The following is a 26,856-nucleotide window of genomic DNA, read 5'->3' as shown; positions in this document are numbered from 1 at the left end:
CTCGTCACTGGCCCGTTGTGTTCAGGCTTAGCCCAGCGAGCAGCATTTACAGGTACATTGCTTCTAGAACGGTCCCAGAAGAAATCTGCTGCTCAGAAACTATGACTAAGCATATTGTCAGACGTGATATCCCTAATATGGCGTCTTAAATTCTTAAACATTTCAACCTTAAACATATTTAGGTCAAAGCTCATGCCTGTTTATTAGGTACTCGTGTATATCTTATGAAAAGATCTAAAATAATCTGTTTCCTTCTGATAATTACCTAACTAATTCTCACTTTACCTCCTCCCATTCTCTCTCTTTCGCTCTCTAGCCCCGCCCCTTACACCCTACCTCTCTATCTCTCTACCACTTTGGCTGAACTGGTTTGTAATATAGATATGATAAAGAAGGTGGCTAGACATAAAGAAATTAAAAAGTACATAAAGAAATGTATGCTTGTAAAAATTTAGCATGAAGCTGAGGAATAGTTTTTGTGTGTGTTCTTGGTAATGGAAGTTAGGAAAGTACGTGAAGATATATTACGGAGCAACATTTCAGAGTATTCATGGATTTTGAAGAAGAGGACCAGTTGACGGTAAGTCAATGAATGTGTTTTTCTCAGACACACACACAATCTTGTCTCTTATAGGCTTTTTATTGAACATATAGATAATTGTTCTTCTATTAATTCTTATGTTCATATGCACTGTAAAAAAATCTTTGCTGCCTTAAATTTTTTTGTTGAAACAACTCAGATTTTCAAGTCATGTCAACTTACTAATATTTATCTTGAAAAGAGATATGTTGCTTCAACTTATAAAATATAGTTGAAAAAAGTCAAGCTATAACAACTCATATGTAGTTATAACAAATCATCTCTAGTCAATATAAATAATAGTAAGTTGGAATAACTTGTAAATCTGAGTTGATTCAACAAAAAATTGAAGCCAGCTAAGAATTTTTTGTTAATCAATTTTTAGTGAAAACAGGCAATAATTAATTAAAGTAATTAATTAATTAAAATACTTGATTTTTGGAACTTTGTATGTTTATTCTGTGTGTGGAAGAACATTTAAACGTCTTAAAGTCCAAAATATTACCTGCGTTTCAATACCAAATAAGAATCTGGTGTGTGTGTGCATGCATGTCATAAGACTGGTTGTTAGCAACCATGATTTCTCATGAGATGTCTGTTTGTCCCGAGGGCAGGGTAGCCGTGTGTCACTCTGTGTTCTGGGTTTCTTTAATGATGGCCTGATTAACAAAAACATTGTAAACATCTTGACACAGCACCATTCGCCCATGCATCCATGACTCTATCTCTCTATTCATTCATCCGTTTATCCATTTCCAGTGCTGTTCCCTCAATTACCATGAGATCATCTTTCAGTCCAGATTTTAGGGTTTTTAAATCTGTCTCTATTTACCGTGTGCCTATCACTCACGGTAAGCTGCGGTGATCGTCATAGTGACCGAATTCCCAGGTGAGAAATGTTTGCCGGCAGTTCCCCTGACCTGCTGTCCCTCTGCACTTTGCTTCTCCATCTCCAGGTTTCTCTAATATGTGCTCATGAAACCCATGAGCTGCTGTTGAAGAGGACAACCAAGTAAGTTGACCTTGGTCTTGCAATGAAGGTGGTTTACTTTATTAAGATCTTTTCTGATATACATGTTATGATGGAATGAAAGGATGCGGCCCACCCATAACATTTTAAATGTTGCTCTTGACTAAAGAAATTGCAAGAAATGTGCCTCACCTTGCATTTGGGAATATTCTTATTAGGATAAATATAAACTTCATGCATTTTATAGTTGGAGTCGGGGTCATGGTAACTCTTTAATAATTTGAATGAAATTTTGATAAAAATTATGGAATTGTTTAGACGTGTGTATGTATGTTTTTGTGTACGCAGTATGACGGGCCAGGCAACAGCTGAGGGATCTCCCTGTTCTCATCGTCTCTCTGTGAAATCTCAGAAGGATGAGCGGGATCGAGCAGAGAGTGTGCTCAGCAGGTCAGTGATCACGTGTCAGGTTTTGTTTTTATATCCATCTGAGGACCATACACTCACCTAAAGGATTATTAGGAACACCATACTAATACTGTGTTTGACTCTCTTTGGCCTTCAGAACTGCTTTAATTCTACGTGGCATTGATTCAAAAAGGTGCTGAAAGTATTCTTTAAAAGTGTTGAGCCATATTGATAAGATAGCATCTTGCAGTTGATGGAGATTTGTGGGTTGCACATCCAGGGCACGAAGCTCCCGTTCCACCACATCCCAAAGATTCTCTATTGGGTTGAGATCAGATGACTGTGGGGGCCATTTTAGTACAGTGAACTCATTGTCATGTTCAAGAAACCAATTTAAAATGATTCAAGCTTTGTGACATGGTCCATTATCCTGCTGGAAGTAGCCATAATAGGATGGGAACAGGGTGGTCATAAAGGGATGGACATGGTCAGAAACAATGCTCAGGTAGGCTGTGGCATTTAAATGATGCCCAATTGACACTAAGGGGCCTAAAGTGTGCCAAGAAAACATCCCCCACACCATTACACCATTGCATTATTGAGAAATTGAACAAGTGTTCCTAATAATTCTTTAGGTGAGTGTATATTTTCCACAATGATGATTTTGTCCACATGGAGATTTCATAAATGATTAAAGGGATAGTTCACTTTAAAATGAAAATTCTTTCATCATTTACTCATCCTCATGTTGTTCTAAACCTGTATGAATTTCATTTTTCTGATGAACACAAAAGAAGATATTTTGAGAAATGATGGTAAACACACAGCAGTAAGTGACCATTGACTTCCATAGTAGGAAAAATATTTTGGAAGTATTGTGATAAATGACTAAGAAAATATTTTGATAAATGATGGTAAGCAGCACACAGTTGACGATACGGATTAAATTCCATCATATTTTTTATTCATACTATGGAAGTCTACGGTCACTTACTGCTTGCTGTGTGTTTACCATCATTTCTTAAAATATCTTCTTTTGTGTTCATCAGAAAAAAATAAATTCATGTTTAGAACAACCTGTTGATTATTATAGATAATTTCACCTTTTACTGTTAAACACATCAAATTAAATGCAATGTTCTGTTAACTCTATTATAGTTTTTAACTGTATATTTGAAAGATTTTTAGGGTTAACCAATTAAGACATTTTTACTGTAGTGCTGAGAGCATTTCATTAGACTAAAATCTCATTTTAGTCGCAATTGGTGTTAATTGGCTTTTGCATTTTAGCTCTGATTTCTCTGTCTGTCACTTATGCCATCTTTCAGGTCTCAGTCAGTGTGTGATGATACGTCCTCTGAGCTTCAGCGAGTAGCCGCTCTAGAGCCTCAGGATGGGCCATCCAGACACTCATTTAGAGGGAGAGGAGCATTGTCCAGGTTCAGTACACAACAAACATGTGCACAAATTCTCAGATGTAGCTGTTCAGATATGATGAAAACGTTTTGTTGCTTTGGCAGATTGGTGAGTCTTGTGGTCATTCTGAGAGACTGGGCACACAAGAGTCTGGTAGAAGAGGAGGAGAGACCAGATTCCTTCTTGGAGAGATTTCGTGGACCTGAAGTACAGGCCCCTCCAAGCAGAAGCAGCAACAACCAACCAGATGCCAACGGCAACACTAAAGGAAAAACAAAGTATTATTACATGCACATACTCGGACCAACACACACACATGCTAAATCAGACTCAGTCACAGTCCGGCCCTTATAACATTAAACATGGTTTTATTATAACAATAGCATAATAACCACGATAATTTGTAACAATGATTTAAAAATCTTGCAAATGTGTGTTTTTTACAGGAAGATATGGGAGACATTTATTATTTCAGCCTCTGATGATTTATACTATTACTGGCTGTTCTTCATCGCTGCAGCTGTGCTCTATAACTGGGTTCTGCTTGTGGCGAGGTGTGACTTTTCATATTTACATTTTATGCATTTGACAAATGCTTTAATCCATCAACTTTATACAGTGCATCAACTTTATACACTTCATTAAATCAGAATCAGACCTTTGCACTAAATAATACAATGCTTTACCAGCTGAGCTACAGAAACACCTTTACACTATTAAATATGTATTATTACCTTAACTGTTAATGTGATTCCAATCAACTGTCACAGTTTATAATCCCCTGTTGGTGCATTTGTTGCTGGTGTAACTAATTGCTAAAACTTTTGTTATGCTTGTCACTCTTACATAAACAGAAAAGCCCTTTGAGAACAGTTTGATTGACTCATTGTGCGTGCATGTGTGCATAATTTTTGTGATGAGTTGGTTTTCATTTTCTTTATTTTTCTCTCTTTGTATGTAGAGCATGTTTTGATGAACTGCAGTCTGAATATCCCATTGTCTGGCTGGTGTTGGACTATATGTGTGATTTTGTCTACATACTGGATTCATGTATGCGGCTGAGGACAGGTATTAATAAACATACAAACTCAATTTCTTTTACATTGTGTTTCTTTAATGTGTAATCATGTCCCTGCATTTATGTCAACTGCAGTTACCTCTTTAAAGTCTAGGTAGTCTTCTTTAGTCTTTTAATGTTTATAGTACAGAATACATAATTGTGTTAAAGCAGGGGTGTTACTCTTAATTTCATCCCGGGCCACATCAACATTATGCCCTCAAGGGGCTGATTGTATTTTTAAGACGAAATGAAGATATAAGCTCTTTTATTACATTGCATAATAACCTCTGAAATCAATTATTGTTGGTTTTGGTAATAGCTCAATTAATACCTATAGCTTTAAAAGTAGTAGCCCAGGACAAATATTCAAGTGTGCAACTATTGTACAGATTATTTTTAAAATAAATGTGGTAACAAAGACACATGCTGTTTGTGAGCACACTCTCTTTGATCCTCCATTGCACAGGTAATAAAATGAGATGCATTTTCAGATACCAACAAAGAGTTTTACATCCTACACGCACTGCATTTATCAGAAATCTGTCACTCTCGCTGTTATCATTTCTTGCCCTCTTTGCACAAAAGCTGTGATTTTTTACCTATCTTTTTACCTTTAAATCACTGATTGACATATGTCTCATGAGTTCAGTGTTGTACAGTAGTTTCAATCGTTCATTAAATTTTATTGGGTAAAATTAGTCATTAGTTCGCAAATCAGAGATCTGCACAATGTTAACTTAAATGCTGTCTACTTGAACAATCAAGTAAATAGCTATTACCTGAAGTTGGTGTTTTGGACTATTAACTTAATAAATCCTAGTTCATTGAACTTTTTAACTTACAAAATCCATAAACTTTAAAAATACAAGTGTAATGAACTCAACTCTACGTTGTACTGTGAGGAATACCCATAATGCTTTGCACCTGCACATTTGGATTCTTAATGTTTGGAGAACTGATAGGGTACTTGAATAGTTGTTAATAAGATGTTTTTTTCTAGTAAAAATGTTTTCTGTGGAGTCACCGTTTAGGTGATCATTGTTTGCTTTGGTATAGATGGACCCTGTTCAACACATCTTGTTTCTCTTCACAATAATAATCTGCATGTCATCAGTGCATTAGCACTTGATAAACAATGTGATGTGCATTTCTTTGCAGATGTTTATTCAATGATTATCACAAAGTCAGTCGTGAAGTTTAAAGTCCCCCATTCTAGAAAATGCACTTTTAAATTTGTTTCTAGCAGAATATGAGTCACCAGTGTGTGTACAGTTATGATACAATCAAGCTTTTCTTTTTTGTGATCTCCTTTAAATTGCAACCGTCACACAAAACCGGCTGCTGGGGATCCCCTATCAATGTGATGTCACATTGATTACGTCCCACCCATGACCGTTCACAGACGCTTTCTTTGCATTTAAAGAAACATCGTTTAATGAAAGATCTGTGGTGTATTTTGAGCTGAAACTTTACAGACACATTCTGGGGATACCAGAAACTATTTTTATATTGCTAAAAAAACACCTACGTTAGCGGGCCTTTAATGAAATTATACATGAATATCAACTGACGTCACTCACTTGTCTTCTGCCATTTTGAGGACCTGAAGTGAGCTGATATTTTGCTCGAAGTATCGCCTATGTCTCTACACGTGAACTCGAGCATTGAGAACATTGTTTGTGAACACAGAGTTAACTAAAAATAAGGTTTTGATAAAATACTGACTTTGGATGATTTGGCGTCCACTCGCCGCCTTCTTCCCAGCCAAGCTGTATCGATCTCCAATTGCGACGTAAGGAGGGAGGAGAGTAAAGATTGATATCTCCTAAAGCATAGTTCTGTAAAAATGCACGGATAATTCGTTGTTTTGTCACAAGTGAAAAACAATATTGACCTTCTAGTTGAAAAGGAGCCTCATATGAGATTCATTCATTCGCATTCGGAAATCGATTATTTACGTCTGGCAGAGATGACGAGCGGACACCATAACAGCCAAAGTCAGTTGTACAAAACCTTTCTTTTTAGTAAACTCTGTGTACACAAACAATGTTCTCAATGCTCGCGTTCATGTGTAGAGATCCAGGTGATACTTCGAGCAAAGTTTCATGTTGTGTCGCGCCTTCTTATGTGGTAAAATAGTGGTAGTTCGGTAGCAGCGGACAGCGGCTGGAAGAACGCATCAGGGATCGAGTAGGCATCACACCCTAACCAAGATATATTTTTTTAAAGTAGCGTTTATTTTCATGACAGTTGAGATGCGACATGTTGTCTTTTGTAGCCCTTTACTGTATCCGTAAGAATCATAGACAGTAAAAGATAAGAAATCCGTAAATCGTAGCAGGGTAGCCAATGCTTGTCAATAGCCTACTGGTACTCGGTAGGTCCTCAAGATGGCGGCATGACGTAAAAGGTCACATGACTGAAATCCATCTATATCCCATAGTACACTTTATAAATACCAACTTAAGTGAACTGACAAATTTAAGTACTGTCTATATGAGCACTGAATTAAACTAACTTAAATATTAACTATACTTAAATAATAAGTTTTTGGGAGATACTATTACAAAATCAACTTAAATCTCTAAGGCAGGGGTCCCCAAACTAGTTCCTGGAGGGCCGGTGTCCTGCAGAGTTTAGCTCCAACTTGCCTCAGCACACCTTCTTGGAAGTTTCTAGTATGCTTAGTAAGACCTTAATTCATTGGCTGCTTCAGGTGTGTTTGATTAGGGTTAGAGCTAAACTCTGCAGAGACACCGGCCCTCCAGGAGCAGGATTGGTGACCCCTGCTCTAAGTGATGAACTACCTTAACAAACGGAGTTATCAGTACTTAAGATTATTTTGTTAACTTTACAAATACACAAGTACAAAGTGCAAAGTTGAAGTAACATAAATAAACTCAAAAGTTTTGGACTTATTTGCTTGATACCTTTGAGGCAATCAGTTTCCATGCATTTTCTAAGTAAATTCAACTCATTACTTCGGAAATTGCATTGTGTGCTAATCCTAGCTGGACATCGCAAAGCATTTGCGTAAACAACAAGGAAAACATGTCCTTGCTGGATAGGATTTGGTCTTCTGACCTTTAACTATTCTGTATCTTTTTTGTCTTGATGAAAGGGCAGAGATGTGCTTAGTTTGGAGACAGAGAGTGCGCACGTTCATGTCTCTCTGCTTGGTCTTTCTTGCAATCAACAGCATTATCACTCATTAATTATATTAAATTATCGAAATGTTTTGTGGCATACAAAAATGTCAGTGCAGGAAAAACCCTGCAAAAAATAATAGTTGAATTAACAATAAAAAAAATTGTAAGTCAGCCTTCACAGGCCACATAAAATGGGGGCAGGCCGGATTTGGCCCATGGGACTTGAGTTTGACACCCTTGTTTTAAAGGAATAGTTCACCCTAGATTAAAATGGGCAATTATTTTATTTACCTTCAAGCTACGCACCTTTCTTCTTCTCCTAGGTTACCTGGAACAAGGACTTCTGGTGAAGGACCTGGTAAAACTCAGAGACAGCTACATTAAAACATTTCAGTTCAAGTTGGATGTTATCTCCATCCTCCCTACTGACCTAGCATACATCGCCTTGGGTATCAACACACCACAACTACGTTTCAATCGTCTCCTGCGCTTCTCCCGCATGTTTGAGTTCTTTAACCGAACAGAAACGAGAACCAACTACCCAAACATCTTCCGTATCTGGAACTTGGTGCTCTACATCCTGGTCATTATTCATTGGAATGCCTGTATCTTCTATGCCATCTCAAAGTCTTTGGGATTTGGGTCTGATGGATGGGTTTATCCCAATGTCTCATCCACAGAGTTTGGATCTCTAAAACGGAGTTACGTGTACTGCTTCTACTGGTCCACACTGACGCTAACCACCATCGGTGAGATGCCACCACCTGAACGGGATGAGGAATACGTGTTCGTTGTGTTTGATTTTCTAGTTGGAGTCTTGATTTTTGCCACCATCGTTGGTAACGTCGGTTCCATGATTTCCAATATGAACGCCACGCGGGCAGAGTTCCAGGCACGCATTGATGCTATTAAACATTACATGCATTTTCGCAAGGTCAGCCGCAACCTGGAGACACGTGTCATCAAATGGTTCGATTATCTCTGGACCAATCAGAAAGCAGTGGACGAACAGGAAGTCTTAAAGAATCTTCCCGACAAGCTACGAGCAGAAATTGCTATCAACGTTCATTTAACCACTCTGAAGAAAGTTCGAATCTTTCAGGACTGTGAGGCCGGGTTGCTAGTAGAGTTAGTTTTAAAACTACGACCTCAGGTATACAGTCCTGGTGATTACATCTGCCGAAAAGGAGACATTGGAAAGGAGATGTACATTATTAAAGAGGGAAAGTTAGCAGTTGTTGCAGATGATGGAGTGACACAGTTTGCATTGCTCACAGCTGGAGGATGCTTTGGGGAAATTAGCATCCTTAACATTCAGGGTAGCAAAATGGGAAACCGCCGAACTGCCAACATCCGTAGTATTGGCTACTCTGACCTCTTCTGCCTTTCAAAAGATGACCTTATGGAGGCGGTGACTGAATACCCAGATGCTCAGAAGGTCCTTGAGGAACGTGGAAGGGAAATTTTAAGGAAACAGGGGCTTTTGGATGAAAGTGCTGCTGCACAGGGTGGCATTCTCGCCATGGACACAGAGGAGAAGGTGGATCGGCTGGAGTCCTCGCTGGATGTTCTACAGACCCGTTTTGCCCGATTGCTAGGAGAGTTCACAGCCACTCAAAGCGGATTAAAGCAAAGACTCACAGCACTTGAAAGACAGTTGTGTCATACAGGGCTTGGGATTGTTTCAGATCAGGAGATGGACTTTGAAAGTGATGGCAACACATCACACGATAACTCAACCTCACAGACACGCACACAAACAGACACTGAAAGGCCAAGCAACACAGACTCCCAATGGGAAAACCCTCACTCACGCAGGAACAGCAGAGGTCATGACTAAATTCAAAAGGAGACTTGTGCTTTTTTAAAGGATGGGCAATAATACTCACTAAATCTCATTATCAGTACACAAGTCAAACATGACTAAAGTAAGAGTATCCCAGAAAAAGTAGTCCTGGTGTGTAGATAAGGAGCATACTTCAAGGTGTGCAAAACTCTTTTTTAAGATAAACTTACTGGATTAGATGGTCTAGATCAGTAGATCTCAACCTGTTTGACTTCAAGGCAATATCTGAGTTTCCCCAATTTCTACCCAATAAAATATTTTAGAGCTTGGCATTAATAAACGGATGTAGCATATATTTGTTACAAACATAACCACCAGGCACTAAAAATCTATAGATTATTGGTGTTTTATCATATTTCAATGCTTGTTTTGTTTTTAATTTATATTGTGGCCCCTTCCCCTTGATTAAAGAGCCTATATTATGTTGCTAAAAGAATGTTATTTGGTGTATTTGGTGTAATGCAATGAATTCATGTGGTTTATGATTCAAAAAACACATTATTCTCAACATACCATACATTATTGTTGCTCCTCTATGCCTTGCCTCTCTGAAACTCTTTAATTTTGTACAAAGCACATCATTCTGAAAGGCATGTTGTGCTCTGATTGGCCAGCTATCCATTGCGTTGTGATTGGCTGAATACATCCAGTGTCTGGTGGAAATGTGATGCTCCTTAGGCTACCATATTTGCAAGATAAGCTCCAAGTCAATATCATCTTTACCTTATAAATATGAGCCTGAAACTGATCCAGAAAATGCAGATGACCAAGCTAATTGATCATCTTTGCCAGTGCAGCAAATGCGGAAACAAAGTGGTAAGGTAAGGATACTAAAACATAAAACCATGGTCACAGAAAATGACAAACAACAAGCGCTACTCTAGACTGCTAAAAACTTATGTTTGAATCATAGTTTACGTTTTTAAATATGAAAACATAGGCTACTTACAGGCTGTGAGTCAGAAGCAGTGGAATGATAAGTCCACGCAAACTCGCTGCGGAAGTAAACTGGGGTCTACAGTCCTTATGCTTATTAAAGTCCAAAAAAAGAGATTTCATTTGGAGACGTCATTGTTTACTGTGGGATTTGTAACTTTGCATATTGTTAACATGTACTAATACATACTTACACACCAGAGGAAAGTAAAATCATAAATCAGATAAGAGTGGTATTGTATGGAGTGAATTTTGTGCCATATTTAAACAAACAAATTCAGCATGTTGCAAACAAACTTAATCTGCTTTGCAAAGGGAAACTCGACTCGCAAACAAACAGAAAACGTGGTGCAAGAACAAAATGCACTTTGAGAGAAAATGCAGAGGTGTTACAAATATGTACAGTGTTTCTCACAGATGTGACCATGATTTTCTCACGAATGTGACCATGATTTTCTCACTTATGTGACCATGATTTTACTTACAAATGTGACCATGCAATTCAAAACAGCAAATGGCACTTTTCAACTTTTTTAGACATTTTCAACTTGTCTCCCTGAGCCCTGGATTTTACCTTACAACACCTGCCAGTGGCAGCAACTGAAAAAAGACATATTTTATTTGTCAGGCTTCATTTGTGAGAAAATTTTGGTCACATTTGTGCAAAACAAAGTACATTTTTATTAGCCTGGCTCCGCCCTCCTACGTGCTTCCGCTTAATTTTCATTTTGCTTCAGTACAACGTCTGGGACTGCTGTGTAGAGTTTCGTTTTCTCCGGCAAAAAATCTGCAGGTCCAAACAGCGAACAGAGTGGGATGGCTAAGAACGATGACGTTGAGGTCGTGCGCCAGACGTACGTCACGTCCAAACGTTAGTGATTGGTTATGGCAGATTCAGAGTGACTCTGGGCAGATCCAATAGTTTTAAACTTCAAAAGAGGACCCTCCTTTGCAATGGAGCGTGGCCAGACTCTCTGTACAAATGAAATGAATGTACGAGAGTCTGGTTGGACCTCTACATTTTCTCTCAAATTGACCTTTGTACTTGCAAAATGTCTTCTGGTTGTTTGCGAGTTTCAAGTTTCCTTTTGCACGCAGATTAGGTTTGTTTGCAGCATGCTGGATTTGTTCTTTAAATATGGCACAAAATTCACTCCATAGAGTGGCTCTTTAAATCAACGTGGTCTAGATTTGACCATCCAGACCATATTCATGCACACACACTTGGTTATGAAAGTGTTTTGGTATAAAAATAATACCTAGAACATTTACTGTTGGCAAGCCCAAACTGTTGTCTGATTGTCACTTTACACTCACTTTCAAATAACTTTATCTGCTGTTTGCATAAACACAATGTAATACAATAGTACAAAATACAAATCCCACAAAATACTATATCGTAGTTTCCGGCTGGATGGTAGCGTCTGCCAAATGCATTAATCAATGCAAATACAAATAAACCAAAACTATTTACTCACTCCAACACATCCATATGAATTCTGGGAAATTTTGGAAAATTGTAATACTTTGCACATTTTTACCTTCTCTGTTTTTGTGACAGGTAACTCGTGATAGCTTGGTTTTTTTGGGGTTATCTAGGCTATCCAAAAGGGAAACATGGAGGTTGCACAGATACATGCAGAAACTGCCATTCGCCAGAAAAATCACATCCTTAAACGTCGCCAAACGTCCTTAAAATGAGCGCACCAGGTGCTGCACGAGTACAAACAGCAGTCACCATGCAGGTACACACAAACACACAAAATGATTCCTTAACTAAATTATTATATCTGTTGTCACCAGAACAGATATTTATAATTCAACATATGACTTATTTCCTAGGTTACCAAATCGATAGCTGAAGTGGTGAAGGAAATGGATCCAACCCTGAAGAGCATGAACCTTGAAAAAGCTTATAGTATAAGCAAAATATGTGTGTTTAGGCTGGACCTTAATATGGAGCTACCTCAAGGTCAGACAGGATCAGTAGGAACCAGTGTTGCATCTGCAGAACAGCAATTATAACGCACACTCATACACACATGCACGCACGCACACACACAATGAGAGAGAGAGAGAGAGAGAGAGAGAGAGAGAGAGAGAGGTGTAAGGAGAACTGGCTATTGGTGTGCTTGTCAGAGCTAATTTGTGTTTGTGTATGTTTTCAGTCTTAAATAAATGGATTAAAAATTATGTTATTTATTTTGTTTGCTTCATGATTTAATAACCTATCTCTGAAAATATTTTATGCCAATGTAGAACGTACACCAGCACTGGTATCATACATAAATTTGTTGGGTGATGTTACTTCTGCTTCTTTCTGGACGCCCATGTTTGCTTCTGCTTGAACTCTGGACATTTGTAACTTATAATGCATGATATCAACAGTCTGCCAAATATTCTAAAAAACAGCACCTCTCTTTATTTTTGCTTACCATATATGGCTCTATTAGATGGTTGGTTCAGATAAGGAAAATATAAATGTGTGTATATAAATAAACATTTTGCAACTTTACTCTGTATTGTGTCTGTATTGTTGTTTGGCCCATTTTCATTGGGAAGGATGAAGGGTCTTATTCCAAAAAGAATCTGATTGCCTTTTGACACTTCTTATTGGTATAAATGTATTTGAAAGATTATTGTGACACTAGTTTTCAGACTCAGAACATTGAGTCTGTAGTTTAAAGAAATTACAGGTTTTGATTGGACCACTGGGCTCGTCACTGGCTTGTTGGGTTCAGGCTTAGCTCAGCTGAGCAGTGAAATCTGAATCCATGATGTTGGTGTTGCTAGTCCCATTTACTTTCTGTTGTGATACAGAAACACTTCTGTATCTCTACATCAGTGTTTCCCAACCTTTTTCTGCCACGGCACAGTTTTGATAAGTAAAAAAATCATACCGCACACCACTTTCACAATAAGCATTACAGGTCTGCACAAACCTGTATCGCAATGCTTAAATGACTTGTTAAACGTAGTATTCACATTTACTGTGAAACTTGATCTTGTTTTGATGAACACAATTGATATCCTGGCTGGAATTGATGACAGTAACACACACAGCTGTGACCAACTCAGCAACCTGGTAGCTAGCTTCAAGTGCTTTTTCAAACACTGTGACAGTGTTATTTTTCCACGGCACACCAAACAAGTGGCCACGGCACAATGGTTGGGAAACACTGCTCTATATAACTGAGCAACTTAGTTCTACTTATAGATCCACCAAGCATGGCTCCTATCCAACACTACGCCAACCCGGAAGTTCAAGATTCAAGATTCAGATTCAAAGCGTTTATTGTCATGTACCCAGTAAGGAAACAGGTTTCCCTGAGCAATGAAATTCTTACTTTGCCGTCCACAGAGAATGCCAGGACTGTACATACATACACAAATTTACACGGATACATACACATATACAATGTATGAACATATAGGAGAAGGAAAGAGGAAAAAAGAAATATATATATATAAATAAATAAACGTAAACTATGTTCTTATGGGAGTATAGGAAATGTAGAGTTGAAATATGGACTATATACAGGATGTGCAGATGTACAGTATTAACAATTTAACAGTTTGAGGTAGTAACTTATGTGCAAGAGAAACAGTAGTGCAGTAATAAGTATGGAGTAGGATCTAATATGTGCAAATATAATATGGCAATGACAACAATACAACAGTAACCTAGGTATTTATAGCAGCAATAACATTAATAGATGTGCAAAGACTGACATGGAGTGCAATATAATGTGATACTAATGGTAGTGCAAATAACTGTAACAATGCAGCAATTATATTAACTTATGAGCAAAAATTTAGATGGGGGGCTACATGAGTAACACTGGCAGTATATAATGGTAATGGTGGTGGTATTAGCAGGTTTTCAAATGATGTGGACAGTAGGACTGACTGTCCGCTGAAATGGGTGGCTGTTTAAGAGTCTGATAGCTATGGGGAAAAAAGAGTTCTTCAGTCTGGTTGTCCTACAGTTTACACTCCTGTACCTCCGTCCTGAGGGTAGGAGCGTGAACAGTCCGTGTTGGGGGTGGGTGGGGTCTTTAACAATGGATGCAGCGAGATACTGAGGATACTGCTTCCTTCGCATTTTTATTTTCGCAAAAAAGGTCTGTTTAACAAATGTTAAAGACACTTACATGTTTTGTTCAACAAGTTAATCTTCACTTAAATTGAATTCATGGTGGCCAAATTATAAATTCGTACTGTGTCAATACATTATCTAACTGAATATTCTTATACGTTTAAACCTAAGACCAGTGTTATTACCATTTTATTAGGTACTCTGTATAAGTTATGAAATGATTTAAAAAAAATCTATGTCCCTAAGATAATTACCCAACTAATTTGTCTCCTCCCATTTTCTCTCACTTTCTCTCTCTAACTCCGCCCTTATAAACCCTATCTTTCTATCTCTCTACCACTTTGGCTCGACTGGTTTGTACTATAGATATGTAAAAGAGAGATGGCTAGACATAAAGAAATGAAAAAGTACATAAAGAAATTTATAGAATTAAGCATAAAGATGAGGAATAGTTTTTAGTGTTTTAATGGTAATGAAAGTTAGTAATGTACGTGAAAATTTATAACGGACCAACATTTCAGAGTTTGCATGGATCTTAAAGAAGAGGACCAGCTGAAGGTAAGTCAGTGAAGGTGTTTTTCTCAGACACACACACGGTGTGATTGTCTTTTTTTGAACGTAGATAACTGTTCCAATATTCCTTCTTATGTCACTTTAACAAGTTTTTTAGGTGAATCAATTTTAGTCAATGTTTAAGTGAACGTTCTGAAAACAGTTTCTTTCAATGATACCCATATTCAAAAAAGTTGATTTTTGGACCTGTGTATGTTTATTCTGTGTGTAGAAGAACATTTAAACATCTTACTCTATTAAAAATATTACCGGCGTTTCAATACCAGATAAGAATCTGGTGTGTGTGCATGCATGTCATAAGACTGGTTGTTAGCAACCATAATTTCTCATGAGATGTTAGCTGTTTGTCCCAAAGGCAGGGAGCTTTGTGTCACTCTGTGTTCTGTTTCTTTAATGATGGCCTGATTAACAAAAACATTGTAAACATTCATCTAGATGCGGCACCATCCATCCATGCATCCATGACTCCATCTCTAGATTCATCCAATCATGCATTCATCCATCTCCAGTGCTGTTCCCTCAATTACCATGAGATCATCTTTCAGTCCAGATTTTAGGGTTTTTAAATCTGTCTCTATTTACCGTGTGCCTATCACTCAAGGTAAGCTGCGGTGATCGTCATAGTGACCGAATTCCCAGGTGAGAAATGTAGGCTGGCAGTTCCCCTGACCTGCTGTCCCTCTGCACTTTGCCTCTCCATCTCCAGGTTTCTCTAACATTTGCTCATGAGACTTTTGAAAGCCACATTGTACTTGGGGACAAATCCATGGGCTGCTTCGAGGAGGGCTAAGAAAGTTGTCCTGGGCCTTGCAATGAAGGCGGTTTCCTTTATTAAGGACTTATAGTGTAGTGTACACGTTTTGACTGAGGTTGGAAAACCCATCAAGTTTTTAATTGCAAGAAATTTGCCTTATCTCACTTTGGTCACATTTGGGAATATTCTTATTAGGATGAATATGAACTTCATGCATAAAGTTTATAGTTGGAGTCACAAGGTCAGGGTAAATCTTTAAAAATGTAATGAAATTTTTATGAAAATGATAAAATTGTAGCCAATGTGTTAGATATGGGTTAGATGTCTGTGTATGTATGTTTTTGTATGCGCAGAATGACGGGCCAGGCAACAGCTGAGGGATCTCCCTGTTCTCATCGTCTCTCTGTGAAATCTCAGAAGGATGAGCAGGACCGAGCAGAGAGTGTGCTCAGTAGGAGGTCAGTGATCACGTGTCAGGTTTTGTTTTATATCCATCTGAAGATCATTTAGCATTATTATTTAGAAACTTACTTTAGTTTCATTATGCTTTCATAAGCACTCACGTGGCGTCACCTTTTGAATGCGGTTGTGCGCGGTGAAAGCAAACGCGCACGGCCATGGATACGTGCGTGCACGCGTCAATGCGACTGCTTCGTCGCTTTTACGAGCCTAAATTGGGTAACTACTTTGCATAAAGACCCGTTTTTGCCGCGATTGTCTTTGTAAAGGACTAGTTAACTTACACTAGTTAACTGCTAAAATTTAAACTTAAGATTTACACCAGGGCACCAAAGATTTACAATGGGGCACGTACCCCAGTAAAAGTGGTGTAGCGACGCCCCTGTATTTCACAATCTTAGTTTTGTTAACTATTAAAGTTTTTAAATTTTTGGGGCGGTTTCCCAGACAGGGATTAGCTTAAGCCAGGACTAGGCCTTAGTTTAATTAGGAAATATAACTAGTTTTAACAAACATGCCTTACAAAAAACATTACCTGTGTGCATTTTGGGGCAAAACAAAGGGTAGTGATGTATTTTAAAATATGGAAGTGCAAGTTGTTTTCAGTTTGGACAGCTTTTAAAAGTGTTTTAGTCTAGGACTAGTCTAATCCCTGTCTGGGAAACCGCCCCTTAAAGTTAAAAGTGTTTAAATGAGCATTTCACCCATAGAGACATTAATCTTTATTGAAAGTGTGTCATATTTGTAGTCGAAATGTAACATACATTTCCAATTTTTTTTACATTTCCATTTGTATTTCTCCTATCTCAGCGGCAACTGAGGAAATGATGCACGACCATTCAAAAACATGACAAGGCCTTTCTAAAATCTTCCCACAGCAATTAAGCAAATATTACTTTTGCAATGGCTATTGTGTGGAAATTAAGAGCGCAGATGCAAGTCCATCTGACGTTTTTTCGTAAATTAGCATTATTTTTTAGACTCCTAATGGATTCTGCCAACAAAGTTGTATTTCTGAATGTCCAGAGGCCAGGATTAAGCGCATTAAAGTGAAAGTATTTGATGAATGTATAATACGTGCCGAAAGCATTCAGTTAATTCTCTCAATTTTGACGTGGTTGGCATTAAGCGGCTTTTGCATGTGAGTTCCTCAAATATAAACAGACATTTTCAGTTTGATTTCTCTGTCTGCACTTATTCAGGTCTCAGTCAGTGTGTGATGATACGTCCTCTGAACTTCAGCGAGTAGCCGCTCTAGAGCCTCAGGATGGGCCATCCAGACACTCATTTAGAGGGAGAGGAGGACTTTTCAGGTTCAGTACATATGCACAAAGTGGACAAATTCTCAGATGTAGCTGTTCAGATATGATGAAAACTTTTTGTTGCTTTTGCAGATTGGTGAGTCTTGTGGTCATTCTGAGAGACTGGGCACACAAGAGTCTGATAGAAGAGGAGGAGAGACCAGATTCCTTCTTGGAGAGATTTCGTGGACCTGAAGTACGGGCCCCTCCAAGCCGAAGAAGCAACAACCAACCAGAAGCCAACGACAACACTAAAGGAACTACAAAGTATTATTACAGAGTACTGACATCACATTCACATACTTGGACCAATACATACACATGCTAAATAAAACCTCAAACTCAATCACAGCCTGGCCCTTACGAAAATTAACCATGGTTTTATTATAGTAAAAGTATAATACCATGATAATTTGTAAAAATATGATTTTATTAAAAAAAAACATGGAAACTGTTACAATGATTTAACTAACCTGTGGGTTTTTTTGTATTATAGTAAAATGTTTCATTTTCATATGAGGCTGTACAGTTCTTTCTTAACATAACTGGTACTTGGTTTAATATCTTGTTATATCATGTTATAATACAATAACATTTCAAATATTGGCAATTAGGTGACCTGATACATTTTCGAAGACCCTATATTGAAATACCTTTAATTATCAGTCATTTTTGCTACATAGATTGACAAATGAACATTAAAATACATGTCTCATACTTTACAATCAAATGTGTGTGTTTTTTTACAGGAATATATGGGAGACATTTATTGTTTCAACCTCTGATGACACTTACTATTACTTGCTGTTCTTCATCGCTGCAGCTGTGCTTTATAACTGGGTTATGCTTGTGGCCAGGTGTGACTTTTTAGCCTTACATATAATGCATTTGACAAATGCTTTTATCCAGCAAATTTATACAGTGCATTTAGGCACTTCATTAAATCAGAATCAAACCCATGACCTTTGCACTGCTAAATAATACTATGTTTTACCAGTTGAAAATAAAAAAAATTTTACCAGTGCACTTTTACATATTTATTATTACCTTAACTGTTAACATGCTTCCAATCAACCGTCACAGTTTAATCAGGAGTGTATATCCCCTGTTGGTGCATTTGTTGCTGGTGTAACTAATTGCTAGAATTCTGTTATGCTTGTCACTCTTACATCAACAGAAAAGCCCTTCGAGAACAGTTTGATTGACTCTATGTGTCAGTGTTTGTGTTTGTGTGTGTGTGTGTGTGTGTGTGTGTGTGTGTGTGTTTGTGTGTGTGTGTGTGTGTGTGTGTGTGTGTGTGTGTGGGTGTGTGCGTCCGCGTGCATGTGTGTGGGTGCATGTGTAAGCCAAAAGACTTTTTGTGGTGATGTGAGTTTCATTGAGTTGGTTCTTATTTCTTTATTTTTCTCTCTTTGGATGTAGAGCATGTTTTGATGAACTGCAGTCTGAAAATCTTATTGTCTGGCTGGTGTTGGACTATATGTGTGATTTAGTCTACATACTGGATTCATGTATCCGGCTGCGCACAGGTATTAATAAACATACCAACTCAATTTCTTTCACATTATATTGGTTTCTTAAATGCAGAAGTATGTCCCTGGATATATGTCAACTGCAGTATTTTACCTCTTTACAGTCTAGGTAGCCTTAAAGGGATAGTTTGGCCAAAAATGATATTAAACCCATGATTTACTCACCCCCCAGCTGTCCGAGTTGCATATGTCCATCGTTTTTCAGACAAACACATTTTCGGATATTTTAGAAAATGTTTTAGATCTTTCAGTTGATTAAATGTAATGTTACGGGGTCCACGACCTTCAAGTCCAAAAAAAGTGTGTCCATCCTTCACAAAATAAATCCAAACGGCTCCAGGATGATAAACAAAGGTCTTCTGAGGGTAATCCGCGCAGTGTTGTTGTAGAAATATCCATTTTTAAAACTTTATTAACGTAAATAACTACCTTCCGGTAGCGCCGCCATCTTAGACTCCTCTGTATTCAGGAGAGAGTATTAGCGTAGTGTACACACTTTTCTTAGTGACGTATGACAAATGGCGGAGGGCGGGGGCACAGAGCAGCAGCAGAGTAGCCTCCGTAGGCTGCGTAAGCTCTCATCCTGAATGCGGACGCAACTAAGATGGCGGCGCTACCGGAAGGTAGTTATTTACGTTAATAAAGTTTTAAATATGGATATTTCTACAACAACACCGCACGGATTACCCTCAGAAGACCTTTGTTTAACATCCTGGAGCCGTTTGGATTTATTTTGTGAAGGATGGACGCACTGTTTTTGGACTTGAAGGTCGTGGACCCCGTAACATTACATTTAATCAACTGAAAGATCTAAAACATTTTCTAAAATATCCGCTAATGTGTTTGTCTGAAAAACGATGGACATATGCAACTCAGACAGCTTGGGGGTGAGTAAATCATGGGTTTAATATCATTTTTGGCCGAACTATCCCTTTAAGTCTCTTATGTTTATAGTACAATATACATATTTGTGTTAAAGGAATAGTTCACCCTTTAGCAATTATTTTTCTCACCCTCAAGCCATCCTTGGTATATATGACTTTCTTCTTCTCTAAGGTTACCTGGAACAAGGACTTCTAGTGAAGGACTTGGCAAAACTCAGAGACAGCTACGTTTATACATTTCAGTTCAAGTTGGATGTTATCTCCATCCTCCCTACTGACCTAGCATACATCGCCTTGGGTATCAACACACCACAACTACGTTTCAATCGTCTCCTGCGCTTCCCCCGTATGTTTGAGTTCTTTAACCGAACAGAGACGAGAACCAATTACCCAAACATCTTCCGTATCTGGAACTTGGTGCTCTACATCCTGATCATTATCCATTGGAATGCCTGTATCTTCTATGCCATCTCAAAGTCTTTGGGATTTGGATCTGATGGATGGGTTTATCCCAATATCTCATCCACAGAGTTTGGATCTCTAAGACGGAGTTACGTGTACTGCTTCTACTGGTCCACAGTGACGCTAACCACCATCAGTGAGGTGCCACCACCTGAACGGGATGAGGAATACATGTTTGTTGTGTTTGATTTTCTAGTTGGAATCCTGATTTTTGCCACCATCGTTGGTAACGTTGGTTCCATGATTTCCAATATGAACGCCACCCGTGCAGAGTTCCAGGCACGCATTGATGCTATTAAACATTACATGCAATTTCGCAAGGTCAACCGTAACCTGGAGACACGTGTCATCAAATGGTTCGACTATCTCTGGACCAATCAGAAAGCAGTGGACGAACAGGAAGTCTTAAAGAATCTTCCCGACAAGCTACGTGCAGAAATTGCTATCAACGTTCATTTAACCACTCTGAAGAAAGTTCGAATCTTTCAGGACTGTGAGGCCGGGTTGTTAGTAGAGCTAGTTTTAAAACTACGACCTCAGGTGTACAGCCCTGGTGATTACATCTGCCGAAAAGGAGACATTGGAAAGGAGATGTACATTATTAAAGAGGGAAATTTAGCAGTTGTTGCAGATGATGGAGTGACACAGTTTGCATTGCTCACAGCTGGAGGATGCTTTGGGGAAATTAGCATCCTTAACATTCAGGGTAGCAAAATGGGAAACCGCCGAACTGCCAACATCCGTAGTATTGGCTACTCGGACCTCTTCTGCCTTTCAAAAGATGATCTTATGGAGGCGGTGACTGAATACCCAGATGCTCAGAAGGTCCTGGAAGAGCGTGGAAGGGAAATTTTAAGGAAACAGGGGCTTTTAGATGAAAGTGCTGCTTCACAGGGAGGTATTCTCACCATGGACACAGAGGAGAAGGTGGATCGTCTGGAGTCCTCACTGGATGTTCTACAGACTCGTTTTGCCCGATTGCTAGGAGATTTTACAGCAACGCAAAGCAGATTAAAGCAAAGAATCACAGGGCTTGAAAGACAGTTGTGTCATACAGGGCTTGGACTTGTGTCAGATCAGGAGATGGACTTTGAGAGTGATGGCAACACATCATGTGCTCACTCAACCTTACAGACACGCACACAGACAGACACGGAGAGGCCAAGCAACACAGACTCCCAAAGGGAAAACCCTCACTCAAGCAGGAACAGCAGATGTCATGACTAAATTCAAAAGGAGACTTGATTTTAAAGTGCTTTTTTAAATAATGGACAATAATAAACTTACTGGACTAGATCAGTAGATCTCTTTTGCTCTGTCCGAAACCTCGATTGAACAACTTCATTCCCTACATTTGTTCAAAACGTCTTACCCATAATGCACTGACTTTAGGGCTTTTCACACTGGAAATAGTTAACCCCGGGTTATACTAAAACCTGGGTTAACGGAATCCTGGGTTATCTGTTTCACGTTTCACACTGTTCATACTTGATCAAGGGGTATAGCTCTGGGTATTCATAATCTGATGTTTCACACTGGGCATTCCTAAACCCTAGGTAAGGTGTCTCCAACCCTGCTCCTACACACCTGTCTGAAATGATCAAGCAACCCTGAACACCTTGATTAGCTGCTTCAGCTGTGTTTAACTGGGGTCATAACATTCACACTGCATGCGTCTGGCAACGCAATGCGGGGTAACCCCACAAAAGCAGAGTTTCATGACCTTAATGGTATTTACTCATTTTTGTTCACTTCTTCCTCATATAGTGGGCTTAATTGTCATTTGCTATTTAGGGAATAGCAAGGGCCGGCCCGTCCAACAAGCAATACAGGCAATTGCCTGGGGCCCCACAACAAGACGAGGACTTTCCAAGCTTAAAAATTATTTTGTCATTACACAAACCACATAGGTGCGATAAGCAGGCAATACACGCTGCATGCAGAGGGACCTAATTGATTAGCATAAGGATCACAGAAACGGTAGGTGATAAAAAACAGGGATTTAATAACAGGATAAACTCTCCACACAACAATCAACAGTAAAATGACAATAAGTATAAATCAATATAAATAAAGACAAAAAACATTACAAAACAGGAGCAGAGTGGGCTAATTTGCATAATGTTAATGGCGCACTTGTGCTTACGGAGGTGTGTGTCAAATATGTCTCATTGCGCATGCTTGTAAATGAAACATTTATGATTATGGGTAATATAGTGTCGTATAACAACGTCATGTTCATGTTACATCTTTCAATAAAGATAAAAACAAGACCTGTTTTAGTGAGGTTGCGGTGGTTGGCTTAGGCGAACTATGGCATCAAAACGGTATCGTTCGGGAGCTGTAGAGAAAAAGAGAAAAGCAGAGGAAGAAAAGCAATCTCAAGGTATGTTCTGCATTGTTTTATGCATATGCTAATTTAAAAACATAAGAAAAATGTCCATCACCCTTTATAAATTAACGAACATGAAAAAGACTACTATATCATTTACCAAAGTAAACTGTGGTAAAATTCTTACTAAGCAATACATAAACAATACACAGACAACAGATATTGTATCACCCTATAGTAAATATTCTGTATTAATATCCATTATATTTGTATTGATAGATACAGTACTGTAGTTCTGTAGCACTATAACAACATTGCTTTATATGTTGCAGTTCTACACTTAAATATATAATATATTGCCATTTTAATTTCACTTGTCAAATTGCAGTGCTATGACAATTTTTACACCAGTAGGGCCTCGCCTAGGGCCCCATAACACGTCACCTGCCCTGGAAATAGTGAATGAGTGAACGAGGGAGCGGTTTCGGACTCAGCATTGACTTCAAGCCTGCCCCCCCACACACACACGCACGCAACGCACACACACGCACACACACATTCTGGTTTCCATGTTTTGTGGGGACATTCCATAGACGTAATGCATTTTATACCATACAAACTGTATATTCTATTCCCCTTACCTGCCCCATTCCCTAACCCCAACCATCACAAAAACCTTTCTTGTACCTTAGATTTTCAATAAACATCATCTTGTTAGATTTATAAGCTTGTTTCCTCATCGGGACATCAAAATGTCAATTGGTCCCCACAACGTGATAATTACCAGGTACACACACACACACACACACACACACACACACACACACACACACACACACACACACACACACACACACACACACACAGTCCAGAAATATATCTGCAGCTCCTCCAGTTCTATCCAATATTCTATACTAGAGCTTGGTTGGTTTTGCATATTTCAATGCTTGTTTTGTCTTTAAATTATTTAGTGGCCCATGCCCCTTACTGGTCTAGATTTGATGACCATCAGACCATAGCCTATTCATGGACATACACAATTGGTTTTGACAATTTTTTAGTATTTTAAAAGAAATATCCAGAACAATTGCTATTAAAGTCCAAACTGTAGTCACTTTAACGCACTCCCAAATATCTACTTCTGCTGTTTGCATAAACACAATGTAATACAATGGTACAAATCTCACAAAATTACAAAGTGAAGATAAACACTATTGTACATTTACACTTAAACACAATGTCGTCTTAAAATTAAATAAAGTTAACACGTTGTATAGTAGTTTCTGTTGGGTATATTACTGATCAAATACTGTATTAATATTATATTAGGCCTAAGGCCTGTTTTTTCTACACAAGTAGGGGTGTGCCGGTTTCAGAATTGGTGATGACGGTTATGACCTGAGTCAAATGTGACGGTTCGTCACATAACCGTCAGTGGGGGGCGTTTTGCTCGTTTAAATGCTCGTGGATTGACGGGAAAGTGTCATTTTACCATAAAATCACGAATGTGATGCCAAGTGTGTTTTAAACAGTAATAACTTTGAACAATTTAACAGAAAGCAATGAAATATTCAAAAAAAAAAAAAAAAACACACTGTTGCCAGAAGACTGCGCTGTCACTCTCTGCCCAGCATAAATGAATCCTCTATCTATCATCTATTTTAATAATCTTCAGAGAAACAGATTTGTGCATTGGGCTTTTTATGTCTGTAATTGTGTCTATATCTGTCATTACACGGACCAGAACAGTACGAAAACAATGTGGATTAAAAGCGTATTGAAGAGGTTTTGCTCATAAATGCAGGTAAAAGAAAGTAATGTGAACTTGAGATTGTTATTAAACGCAGCCGGTGTAAAAGCACAATGGCCACGCGCAGCAAACACTCTCCGCAGACGCGCTGCACAGTGCTCACCCGGCGTTTGAATAAACTAGACACTGATTAGCTACTTGCTCTACGTTTCTTTAAAATTAACAGCAAGACAACTAGCAGTGAATGTGCGTTCAAGAGAGTTAGTAGATTAGCATGGGAGGATTTGAACTTGAAAAGCGGAGTGTACTGACGCCTTTCCGCGGTTAAAACAACATTCCTTTTCATGGTCATTCATGTTTATTTGATGCTATAAATTAACTAGAAGGAAGAGATGATTGGAAAGGTGAGACTTTGTTTAATATGTTAAATCTCAAAAGTAACCGAAAAGTTACCTGGTCTGTCCTGTATGTCAGCGCGTTGTCAGTGTCTGCTCTAGACCTGTTCGAGTCGCGACTCACTCGGATCTTTAACCCGGATCTTTAAATTAACTCATGAGTCGCGAGTCTCTAGTGTCATTAACCCGGATCAGTTGAGTCCTACTACAATTCAATGTTAAACCATAAACAGCGCCACCACACACACAAACCTCTTTCAACATTATTGATGAGACTTCGCTCGCACTACAGATCCACTTGTAACCGGCTGATCTGCGCGAGAACTGACCCGAGATTCTCACTCAGAGCCGGAAACATTGCAAACTCATGAGACCTGCGGATCCATGCGAGCCGCGAATTGACCCGAGATTCTCACTCAGAGCCGGAAACATTGCAAACTCGAGAGACCTGTGGATCCGCGCGAGCCGCGAACTGACCCGAGATTCTCACTCAGAGCCGGAAACAATGCGGACTCGAGAGACATGCGAATCTGCTCTGACTCGAGAGTCTCTCAACTCGTAACCGGCTGATCCGTAACCGACTGATCCGTAACCAGCTGATCCGCCGGCTGATCCGTAACCGGCTGATCTGCGCGAACTGTCTCTCCGACTCTGGGGCTACATAAGCAGGACAGTTCTTTTCTATATTTTCTCTATATTATTATGCTATTGTTATTAGGCTTCTTTTTTAAATGGTCGACCATACACACCAAACCTAAAACCTATAAGCATGTTATTTCAGAAGTGAAAGGCTTTTGTTATGGATTTGCTTTTGAGGAGACTTCAGTCGCTCTATAGATCCACTAACCGGCTCCGGCTGATCCACGCGAAACAGCCGGTTAGTGGGATCTGTAGAGCGAGTCTCATGTCCATGGTCTGCGAGTCTGCAATGTTTCCGGCTCTGAATCTCTAGTCGCGTGGATCAGCCGGTTACAAGTGGGTCTGTACTGAGTTTCCTTGGCAATTTAGCAATACTGACTCAAATGACTCAAGTGAATCACACAACCCGGATCACTTTAGTGAGTGACTCACAATAACCCGGATCCTTAAAAGGAATCGAGTTTGCCAGGCCTAGTCTGCTCAGCTCTGTATTTTTCACTGCGTGAGAACGTGAGGGGGCGTATAACACAGACTGTTAACAATTGTTTTTAATTAGTATTTAAAAATTCTTTATGATAAAAAATGTTTTAAAAAATATTTTAACACGGTTTTGGCGGTTATAGAGTTCTAATGACGGTGTTCAACTATAACCGTCGGTCTCACGGTTATATAATGACCGTCACACCCCTATACACAAGGCTGTAATAATGACACCAGTTAAACTTTCGTTTTCTCAGTTAACTTTCGTTTCCTAATTAAAAGAGCCCAGGTGCGATCCTGCGACTATACCCCGTTTGTTCTCGCCACGATTAGTTTGAGAAACAAGGTCGAAACAACTGATAAACAAGAGTACGTCATTTTAGATTAGAGAATTCGTCCGGCTGTACTTCGCCACATTAACAATAAGTTGGTTGTGTCAGGGAAAGCCAAGGCCATGAAAACCAATAAGCAGAATATATCATTTTAGATATGAGGAAGGGTTCAGCTGCACTTCTGCTACATCAAACAAATAAATTAATTGTGGCAGACCGAGACCAATGAGAAGAATGTACGTCATCTCAGATAAGAAGTGTTTGATCTTACTGTATAAAAATGGAGTCAGATGTTGGGAGGGCAGATGATCTTTGAGCACCGCTTTGAGGGGTGTTGATTGTCTCACTTTGTTGGCTCGAGCGAATAAAGTAATTTTTGTTTGGCACCTGGAACCTTTGTCTCCTGATTATTTTTCTTATGAAGATTCAAGCTAAGACTTTTTGCCACAACAGCTGCTTCCGTGTTCAGTTATGACGAAGTACGATTTACTAATGGCGT

General features: G+C 38.9%; 4 protein-coding genes across 4 annotated transcripts; all 4 read left to right on the top strand.

The window, feature by feature from the left end:
* The first annotated feature begins 397 nt into the window (after nt 1-397).
* LOC135732477 (cyclic nucleotide-gated cation channel-like) lies at nt 398-9,972 on the top strand. The gene is made up of 7 exons (XM_065250542.2): nt 398-580; nt 1,899-2,000; nt 3,287-3,397; nt 3,479-3,652; nt 3,821-3,928; nt 4,336-4,442; nt 7,907-9,972. The coding sequence occupies exons 2-7, from the start codon at nt 1,900-1,902 to the stop codon at nt 9,421-9,423; spliced, it is 2,118 nt and encodes a 705-aa protein (XP_065106614.1). The 5' UTR covers nt 398-580; nt 1,899; the 3' UTR covers nt 9,424-9,972.
* Nucleotides 9,973-10,161: 189 nt separating this feature from the next.
* LOC135732195 (charged multivesicular body protein 1b-like) lies at nt 10,162-12,390 on the top strand. Its single transcript, XM_065250088.2, has 4 exons — nt 10,162-10,245; nt 11,965-12,043; nt 12,100-12,110; nt 12,208-12,390. Exons 1-4 carry the CDS (start codon nt 10,162-10,164, stop codon nt 12,388-12,390), a joined length of 357 nt encoding a protein of 118 aa, XP_065106160.1.
* A 3,746-nt stretch (nt 12,391-16,136) lies between these two features.
* LOC135732119 (cyclic nucleotide-gated cation channel-like) lies at nt 16,137-17,941 on the top strand. The gene is made up of 3 exons (XM_065250022.1): nt 16,137-16,249; nt 17,453-17,563; nt 17,645-17,941. The coding sequence occupies exons 1-3, from the start codon at nt 16,137-16,139 to the stop codon at nt 17,877-17,879; spliced, it is 459 nt and encodes a 152-aa protein (XP_065106094.1). The 3' UTR covers nt 17,880-17,941.
* A 125-nt stretch (nt 17,942-18,066) lies between these two features.
* On the top strand, nt 18,067-22,764 carry LOC135732194 (cyclic nucleotide-gated cation channel-like). The gene is made up of 4 exons (XM_065250087.2): nt 18,067-18,074; nt 18,301-18,408; nt 18,974-19,080; nt 20,140-22,764. The coding sequence occupies exons 1-4, from the start codon at nt 18,067-18,069 to the stop codon at nt 21,654-21,656; spliced, it is 1,740 nt and encodes a 579-aa protein (XP_065106159.1). The 3' UTR covers nt 21,657-22,764.
* Nucleotides 22,765-26,856: the final 4,092 nt, after the last annotated feature.

The sequence above is a fragment of the Paramisgurnus dabryanus genome, chromosome 5, assembly GCF_030506205.2.
Source record: "Paramisgurnus dabryanus chromosome 5, PD_genome_1.1, whole genome shotgun sequence".
Classification (NCBI taxonomy): domain Eukaryota; kingdom Metazoa; phylum Chordata; class Actinopteri; order Cypriniformes; family Cobitidae; genus Paramisgurnus; species Paramisgurnus dabryanus.
The sequence above is the reverse complement of the archived record's forward strand: the minus strand, read 5'-3'. Positions and strand labels throughout refer to the sequence as shown.

Bases quoted from the DNA above. Each gene is read 5' to 3' on its own strand.
- LOC135732477 (XM_065250542.2), top strand. From the start codon at position 1,900: ATGACGGGCCAGGCAACAGCTGAGGGATCTCCCTGTTCTCATCGTCTC. The intron at 3,929-4,335 runs GTGTGACTTTTC...CTTTGTATGTAG, and splicing joins TGGGTTCTGCTTGTGGCGAG to AGCATGTTTTGATGAACTGC. The intron at 4,443-7,906 runs GTATTAATAAAC...TTCTTCTCCTAG, and splicing joins ATGTATGCGGCTGAGGACAG to GTTACCTGGAACAAGGACTT.
- LOC135732119 (XM_065250022.1), top strand. From the start codon at position 16,137: ATGCGCAGAATGACGGGCCAGGCAACAGCTGAGGGATCTCCCTGTTCT. The intron at 16,250-17,452 runs GTCAGTGATCAC...GCACTTATTCAG, and splicing joins GAGAGTGTGCTCAGTAGGAG to GTCTCAGTCAGTGTGTGATG. The intron at 17,564-17,644 runs GTTCAGTACATA...TTGCTTTTGCAG, and splicing joins GGGAGAGGAGGACTTTTCAG to ATTGGTGAGTCTTGTGGTCA.
- LOC135732194 (XM_065250087.2), top strand. The intron at 18,409-18,973 runs GTGTGACTTTTT...CTTTGGATGTAG, and splicing joins TGGGTTATGCTTGTGGCCAG to AGCATGTTTTGATGAACTGC. The intron at 19,081-20,139 runs GTATTAATAAAC...TTCTTCTCTAAG, and splicing joins ATGTATCCGGCTGCGCACAG to GTTACCTGGAACAAGGACTT.
- LOC135732195 (XM_065250088.2), top strand. From the start codon at position 10,162: ATGAGCCTGAAACTGATCCAGAAAATGCAGATGACCAAGCTAATTGAT. The intron at 10,246-11,964 runs GTAAGGTAAGGA...GGGGTTATCTAG, and splicing joins GCAAATGCGGAAACAAAGTG to GCTATCCAAAAGGGAAACAT.